This window comes from Convolutriloba macropyga, chromosome 3, assembly GCF_964194025.1.
Source record: "Convolutriloba macropyga chromosome 3, txConMacr16.3, whole genome shotgun sequence".
Taxonomy (NCBI): domain Eukaryota; kingdom Metazoa; phylum Xenacoelomorpha; order Acoela; family Convolutidae; genus Convolutriloba; species Convolutriloba macropyga.
The window spans coordinates 27974560-27983366 of NC_134470.1; the positions used below are offsets into that span (position 1 = coordinate 27974560).

The following is an 8807-nucleotide window of genomic DNA, read 5'->3' on the forward strand; positions in this document are numbered from 1 at the left end:
TTGCCTAAATGAAGTGTTAATGTGTGGTTTTATGACCTGGTCTCACCGAAGACTGTAAAATGGTTTTCCCAAACAGTATCAAGTAAGTTATGCTATTTAGAAATTTTCAGTTGAAAATTTACGGTTTTTATGTCTTATGGTTGTTAAATTTCGATTAATAAAATGCTTTTTTGAGATTTGTCAATTTCAACATTTTTCTTGTAATATTGAAGCGTAATCTTATTAAAGAGAGAGGTCATATTTCTTTTCAAGTGAACTATAATGTAGTCTTAATAGATAGCTGATTATTTGAAAAATTGCTTTTTGGCGCGGATACTTCGAGTTCTCATAAATTGGCTACTATTTTGACATTTTCCATATTTTTAGGTTTTGTTTTTTGTCTTGTCTCATCGCCATTTTAATGGCACATTAATGACAAGTCGCATATCACATTAAAAACGTTGCAATAGGTTTCAATTGTTAAATTCAATCTCTTTAGTGAAAAGATTTTGCTCGTTTAGGTTTCGACACCGTTTCCTCTCAAAAATCAAAAAAATTCTTGTTTTTTTTTACCTGTATTTGTTCTTTTTGTAGTCGTATGACTTTTTGGATAATGCAAGGTCTCAAGGGTTTTGCTTGTAGTTATACATGATGCTACTGAAAGATTTCAGTTGATGGCTATTTGCCTCCATTACTTTAAACTCATTTGTTAAATAAAAAATATAAACGTATTTTCAGACTTTGCCCTTTTGTTTTTTCATTAATTGTTAACTTATCTGTAAAAAGATTTTAACTTTTTATTATGTTTTTACCGAAGAATGGTTAGAGGCTTAGTTTTGGTCGTAAGTAAGGCTTTTTCTTTTGATTTCATTTTCGTTGTTTGTCTTGTCTCTTACACTCTTTAATTGTAGTTACCATCGGCTCTCTAATGAGTTAATGTTTCATTTGTTTATTGGTTAGAGTTGAAAGCGATTTTTGAGATGGATAAACCGATTATTACCGAACAATAAGAGATTTTTGAAAATTTTCTATATCTTCTTCTTTTGGTGGACAATTAAAACATCATTGAGCGGGGTCGGAACTTCATGTGCTGACGATCATTGCCGAGCCTCCTTATTTAATCGATTTTCAAACATCAATTCTCTAAACTGTGTACCACATTTTACTCTTATATTACGTCAACTTTTTTCTTATTAAATTATAGATTTTTCTCATTGAATTATGTCAATTTTTTTCGGATATGCGAACAGTTAATTCTGTGTGGTAGTTGAAAGAGATATATTTTCTATCGGGTTTTTGGATGAATTATATCGAGGCCCACCTTTTGAGGCAAGACTGTATTTTGTCATTGTTGTTTTCACAAAGGATTATTGCTTTTGTCAATTGTCTGTATTATTTAGTTCATTGTTTTTAATCGCTTTTACTCCTCTCTCTCCCTTTCCTTTGCATGTTGTGAATGAAAAACAAACTAGCACGTTGTGTGGAATTTGTGCAGCAATAATGGCACTTTGTTTACAAACACATTGATGCCAATATAGTAGCGTTTATGCTAACATTAAGCAGTACTACTCCTTCTGGCTTGGTTGAATGTGGAAAAACAAAGATTACAAATAGACAGTGTTTCTTTTCTTCTGCTTTTCCATTCCGAAGACTACTATAATCTGCCCTGTAGTTTTTTTCCTCTGTTGATGTTTATTAGAATGCGTCCGTCTTCTGAATTTAGATTAGGTAGGAGTGAACGGAAATGAGCTTTAGCCTCACTTTATATTTGTCATGAAATAGCCCACAGTGCAACTTGACTAACTATAACTATATACTATTTCGTCAATTCAAAAAAGCCATTTCAACGCAGTCAATCTAATTGCGCGTGAAGCAATTTTCAATTTAGTCTTTCACCCTCTTGAATAGTGAAATATTTTGCCTTTATTTCATGGCGTAAACAAAAGCCACTCTAACTAACGTTTCTTATCTATTTATTTTTAGCCATGGCGGTGCTTAGCCCATTCGTAAAAATTTTGACCTGATTTTTTCCATCGCTGGATTTACGTAGTTAATTTAGAATTGAACGGCCCTTTTTGATCAATTCATTAGGGAACGCTCTCTCTTTAATTTGGCTTTGGTCTGCCTTCGAATTTCATAGTAGGTTCAATTTAGTTTATAAAGGGCTTCAATACAAAATCAGTTCCCATAAGGTTTAGCAATAACGACATAGTCAATAGTAAATGGTTCTGTGGTTATTGCAAACCTACGCACTTTGTGAATACGTCCCTTTTCCAACGTACAAGCTTACGTCATGTTATATTTCACAAGAAAAGTTGAAAAGACTAATAGTTTAACTTATAAGTTCTGGCTTGCGTTTGTGTTTGTTCTCGTAGAATTAAGTTCCAGCTAAATTACTATTTGGGACAAAAACTTTCGAAACTCCCAATTTCGGAAAGGCGTTTTTTGAAAAGTGTAATCTTATCGATTGTTGTTATCTTTGTAGAGAACTTGAAATAGGCATATTGTATTATGTTCACTTGTTTTCTTGTGTGATCGTAGAAAGCGATAGATATTGATTACAAATTGGCCATCCTGTATATCATAACTTTGATTTGGAACTCGCATAGTCTAAGTTCTCAGATTAAGTATCTTTCGATCACTTATCACACCGACACGTACATTTCGCATATTCGAGGACTAAATTTACTTTATGAAATAACAAACGAAAGTACAGACCTACATTAGGCAAATTAGTTATTCACATTATATCATAATGATTATAGTACGCTTCAGCTGGCCTTGCTCATCATAGTTTATAACTTATAATTCATACGATAATTATAACGATATATACTTATAATTCATTATGAAAGCAACATGTACTTTCTATACCAACACTGAACTTTGAATCTTACATAAAGTTTTCACGCTTGCCTTATCTTATACACGTTGGTTGAACTGTACTGGTACAACTAAATCTTCAGTTATTTTTCAAATTCAGTTTTTGGTTATTATAAAAGCTAACATTAATTAAAATCTTATAATTATTAAAGTAAACGTTATTAATTTCTAAAGCTCTTCAGCTAACAGACCCTTTAGCAGAAGTTTAGCGATGGCCGCTACTAGCTCTAAGCAGGTAGCCTCGATGTACTTGAAGAACATCGGCTTAATGACCAGTTTCTTCTCAGTAGCCGAAGTGATCCAGCAGAAATTTGTGTTCAAAAAAGAGAAGGTCGATTTTGGCGAAGTTTTTCGCCTCGGCACTGCAATTGCGGTTTGGTCTGCGCCAGTTAATTGTCTCTGGTACTTCAAACTCCTCAACAAAGTCGTCCCGACGCTCAAAACTCCAATGAAAACAGCCGTAGCCAGAGCGGCGGTCGATCCAGTAATTTGCTTACCTTTTTCCAACATTGGACTGTATACAATTATGGACACGTTAGCTGGGAAAGAGGATAGATTTGAACAAGTTAAGTCCAAATTTCCAGTGACTTACGCAAGTGGAATTGCATTTTGGGTGCCCGTTCAAATTATCAACTTCAGGTTTTTCCCTGTTCATTTACGAGTGGCTTTCGTGAGTGGAACAGCTTTCATATGGAGCAACATTTTGTGCTATATCAAGAACTCAGACACAGTTGGGACCAAAAAGCTCCAATCAACTTAGAATTTAATCATTACTTTCAAGCTATATAATGTTTGTACTCAATATTTCTATATCTTCATTTCCTTTTGCTCGTATAGTTAAGAACTTAATTATATTTTCAAACTTTGACCTCGATAAAGTTTTCTATAGAGCGCTAGTTTTGACAAATATTGCATACATCAGCAGTTAGAGAGCCGTGCCAATCGGTGCCCCATTTTTAAAGCAAAAATGCGTAAGAGTGCGGATAAATACTACATGTTTTGACCTTTCAAGCCTGAATTTGAACTCTATCTGTCACTTATTTGTGCACATGAGCAGAACCACAGTTAGTCTAATTATAACTGCCACAGTTGTTTCTTCTTCAATCCCCATATTAGCTCTTCACAATTACTAATCAATATCGAAACAAATTTTATGGGTGAAACTCAAAGAGAAGCTTCCCATTTTGACAACGTTTAACTCATTGAATTTAAAAGTGAGGGTTCGAAAGAACTGAAACACGTTGTTGAAATGACAGCACCCTAAAAAGACAGCTCGTAAAGTATAGGGGCAACGCAGAAAATAACAAATAGTCCATCGAAAAAATAAATTGGTTGGGCTCAGAAAGTGCAGTGAAATTTGCAGTGTTTATTTGAGACGGAGTGATTTTCAAAGTCAGAACAGTGAGATACGGGTTTTCAACCCTTTATGAGGTATACATTTCCTTGATAAGAGCTAGACACACAAGACAAGCTTCAAACGTTATCGGATTCCTCACCAAAAAATCGAGGGCAAATAAAAATGGTTTTGTTAAAGAAGAATTTTTGGTTTTCAATTGCCAAAGTTAACCAAAACTGCTCTAGGAAAATCTGTAACTACAACTTTTTTCTTAGTTGACTAATGCACTCTCACCTCCTGAGATTACCCTTCATTAAAAAATTTAGGGGCTGCGATGAAATTTGCAGTTGGTTTTTTGAAACAATAATTTTCCCTCCTTGCCATGACGTTTTCAAATTTTTCTTGAATATTCACTTTCATAGAACTGCCTTTTACGATAGCTTTAGGACTACAGTTTTTTACAGTGAAGCTGTAATTTTACAACTTTTTGAATTATGGGGTCAACCACGGAATGCCGACGCCAGAGTTTATTTAACGATTACGTTTTTAAAAATTATAAAGTAAATATGTGGCTATTTTGAGATTATTTTTCTTGGAAAAGTTACGTTTTTGACAAATTCTTTCAATACAGGAGAACATTTAAACTTAAGCCACTTGACACTAATGCAGCAGTTGGAGAGACACAATGTCAACGTTAGTATGATTTTGAAATTGAACTTTTAACAGCTTTTTGATCAACTTCTTAAAAAGCAATTTAGAGGGATTTTTTTAAAAAACAAAACGAAGTTTTTTTTTGACCAGATATTTGGTTCATTATTTCTTTTGACATAGTTTTGCATGACGATTTTTGCATAGTAATGCGTGTTTCCAAGACAATGCCACTATATTATAGATATCAGTTTTTTTAGTCAACGTTATATGAAGATGAACTTGGAGGGTTTTTCAGAAAAAGAAATCGGAAAAAAAATTTGATTAACTTTTGTTTTTGTTTTAGAGGAGGAAGTAGACACTGGTGTGGACCTTCAAGGTTGCGGGGGAACTTTTGAATTAACTTTGAGGCTATCACTTTATCGGATTTCGAAGAGAAATCAGAAAAAAAGAGTTGAAAAATATTGGAAAGTTAGAAGAAACCAAAATAGTTGCACATGATATCAAACTGAATTTCTCTTTAGTTGTTTCAAAAAATTTTCATTTGAAAGTCTATTGCATCTTCTTTTTAGTTTAATTTTTTTTCAAAACACAGAAAGCAGTTATTTTTTTTAAAATGGCCTAACATTTGACATCAAGTGCCAGCGAGTGCACCCTAAAAACCATTTAGCTTTTTCTTTGAAACGTGAAGACTGCTGATTAATTGTCAGCAATTTTTTCTGTTAATTATCAATTTTGGTGGTAATTATCAATTTTGCTTTGTCAGAATCTTATTTTGCTATGGCCGTATTGTTGAGTTCATATAATACAAATTGGCGGCTTTAAGATATGACTAACGCGTGCTCTGTATTTTAAAACTGTCTAATCGTTATCTTGCCAGTTTAATTCTACACAGTTAAAACAAAGAAATTTAACTGCAGCCGACTCTGAATATCGATTAATTCCAAATTAATTAATTTATTCTCTCCAATTTTTTTTTTAAAAAAACATGAACAAAAAGAATGCTCATTGTCATTGGTTTGGAACCAATAGAGAATTTCTTTTCCCGATTGGGATCGGTTGGCAGGACAACAAAATAAAGGGCAAATGCTGTAAAATGCACTCGTTTAATAACATTTGTTGAAACTCATGAATACCAATAAATACATACTGAAAAATTTTAATGTGAATATTATACAAAAAGGGTAGTGAAACTTTTGAAAATGAAACTGAAAGACAAAGAAAAATGACAAGTGAACGCAGACAAATGTTTTTTTTTAAAAATTTTTGTTGAATGTATAAATATAATTAGCTTCCTCTTAAGATAATCAGATATATTAAGGCACTATTTGAACTTAAAAAACCAAAAGTTTTACGGTTTCGTTTTCTTACTCTGCCTTAAAATCAGAATTGAAACAATTCGGGCACCAAACTACTTTTTTTTGTTCTCATGGTGCTTCGGTGGGTTCAAAATCGCTACTCTCTTTGACTCTCAAGACTTTCCTTTGTGCAGTAATAATACGAGCTTTTGAGAAGTTTGAACAATTTTTGTGGTTCTTTTAAGTCAGGTTACATGAACAACCAAAAAAACTATAGGAGAAATTGCAATTTTCACCTGAGTTTTGTGGCTGATGCAAGGCTTATGAATCCCCATGAAGTAAAACTTATCATTGATTAAAGCTTGAAACAAATGTTAACGACCTCAACTCTTAGCCCAAAGCAACGCTCAATTTTTAGAACTTCAAAAGCTGGCTTTTTCAAAGTGACGTTATGCCTTCTCAACAAATATAGCTACGCTTTGAATATAGAAATACCCATAGTACATAGCAAAGCATGAACTTCCGTAGGTGCTCAATTTAGACTATATATCACATGATTCATCATTTTCCAACAATTCTATTTCTCTTATTCATTATGAGAAAGAAAAGAGAGCAATATTACAATTTCTTTAGAATCTAAAATATAATCGCTGGACTATCAGCCCAGTGAAACGAAACTCGATACACCTTGCCAAGACATGCAAGATCTTGACATTATTGACAAAACATGGGTTATCTTACCAAGATCTTGATAGGAGAAAAATTCTTGGTACATCTTTCCGACAGTTCTTGCATAATCTTATTAATTCTTGTTTTCAAATCCCTAAAACTTGACAAATCTTGCTAAGATCTTGAAAATTCTTTCTTGTTTATCTTATCAAGATCTTATTTCTTGAATTTCTTGCAAAGATCTTGCATGTCCGTACATATCTTGACGTTTTCTTACCAAGAATCTTACCAAGATCTTATCAAGATTTGTCAAGTTTTAATATGTTTCTTATCAAGATGTTTCAAGTTTCATTTCACTGGGAGAAAACATCAGCGACTCAGAAGACATCAGGAACAAAAGTATAAACACAACAAAATCCATAATACTCAGCATAGAGAGCTGAAAACAAATGAAAAGAAACAAAAAAGTAATCATAATTAAAGTTTATAAAATAGAAAATAATGGAATTTTTAAGCATCAAAAATATTAGTGGGTGGGTAAGTTGCAGTTGGGGACAAGGATAGATCTAGGTGTGTAACAACTCAATTGTCGTATTAACTAACTCCGTGTACTGCTAGCTTTATATACCACAAGCTGAGTCATCACAGGTGGTTGGCGAGGTTAGATAGCGCTTTAATGGGCATGGGATAGTTGGAGGTGTGCCGAAGTTGATGGTGAGTCTTCTAATCTTCTCAGCATGAAGTTTTCACCTTGAAATTACCAGAAGATACAGAATACTAAACAATAGAAGAAAATGAAGTACTCCTAATGTCCTAAAGTACTCCATAAAAACAGAAGTTGGAGGTGAAACCAAGTCAGTGTTGCGATCACAAAGAATAACGCTTCAACTAAAACCGCCTAGAGATTTATCTATAGTACTTTTGGAGACATTTTAGACATAGCATGACATAAATTGAAATTATTTTTTAACTGTCCCATCTCTCAGCATCTGTGTTACCCATAAGTTGGACCAGTTAATTATTTTTTTTTGACAAAAACTGATTTCTAACAAAAGATTAAATTAATTCAATTTTTTTTGTTTCAAGCTATTATCTCAGAAATGGCAATGCATAATTAGTTAAGCTGCATCACAAAAATAATTAAAGGTAGCTGAACGGGATAAGAAAAATGCATATTTGGTTGCAGAAAGCACAATAAAAAACCTGAAAAACTTTTACATTTTATTTTTTTCACCTCGGTGTATCCTCAGTGGAACGCATAATATGATATTGTATTTGAAAAAGGAGGCTCAGAAATGTGCGTTTGCACACAATGTTCCGACACCACCCAACCACGTTTTGGACTTAATTGTCCACCAAATGAGGAAGAGTTGGACAATTTTCTAAAAATCACATGATTCGGAAATAATTGGTGTATCCACTTAAAAAACCGCTTTAATATTAAACCACTAGGGAAATTGAACGTCTTAGAGGGCCAGTTATACCTTCTATTAAGCAGACTAAGGGACAAGGCAAACAATAAATTCAAATAAAACACCAAAACCTTACTTACGATAAAACTCATTGTGTACCTATGTTCTAAAAATTAGAGAAAAAATAATCAACTAAAAACGAAAGTAAACCAATTGATTTGAATTTCATGAGAAAATAAATGGGACTTGTTTATATTGCAAAGAATTAACAAGTAGACAGAAAACAAGAAAAAGCAAACTCAGAAAAAAAGTTTACACTTTTTGAGAACAACTAAATTCAAAGCCATGAAAGCATTTAGCTATCAAATTGAAATCGTTCAAGTGCTCATTATTAACTTCACTCAAAAACTCATTGAGACTCGTCACTGTCCAGAATGTTTTGCCTTCCTTCAACGCTTTCAATGTGATTGCGACTTGTAATTAACGTGCTGATAGTGTGTTAGTCGGACAAGACAGCAAAAGAAGACCTCAAAGAAAACAAAATAGTCAAATAATCAATTATTTTGAAATAAAGTGTAAGAA

The 8807-nt window shown here is 33.1% G+C and overlaps 1 protein-coding gene across 1 annotated transcript; it reads left to right on the forward strand.

Annotated features, from left to right (window-relative positions):
- Window positions 1–1556: 1556 nt before the first annotated feature.
- Window positions 1557–3730, forward strand: LOC142336975 (mpv17-like protein). The gene has a single exon (XM_075385976.1). The coding sequence runs from the start codon at window positions 3074–3076 to the stop codon at window positions 3620–3622; it is 549 nt and encodes a 182-aa protein (XP_075242091.1). The 5' UTR covers window positions 1557–3073; the 3' UTR covers window positions 3623–3730.
- The last annotated feature ends 5077 nt before the right edge of the window (window positions 3731–8807 follow it).

Bases quoted from the DNA above. Each gene is read 5' to 3' on its own strand.
- LOC142336975 (XM_075385976.1), top strand. From the start codon at position 3,074: ATGGCCGCTACTAGCTCTAAGCAGGTAGCCTCGATGTACTTGAAGAAC.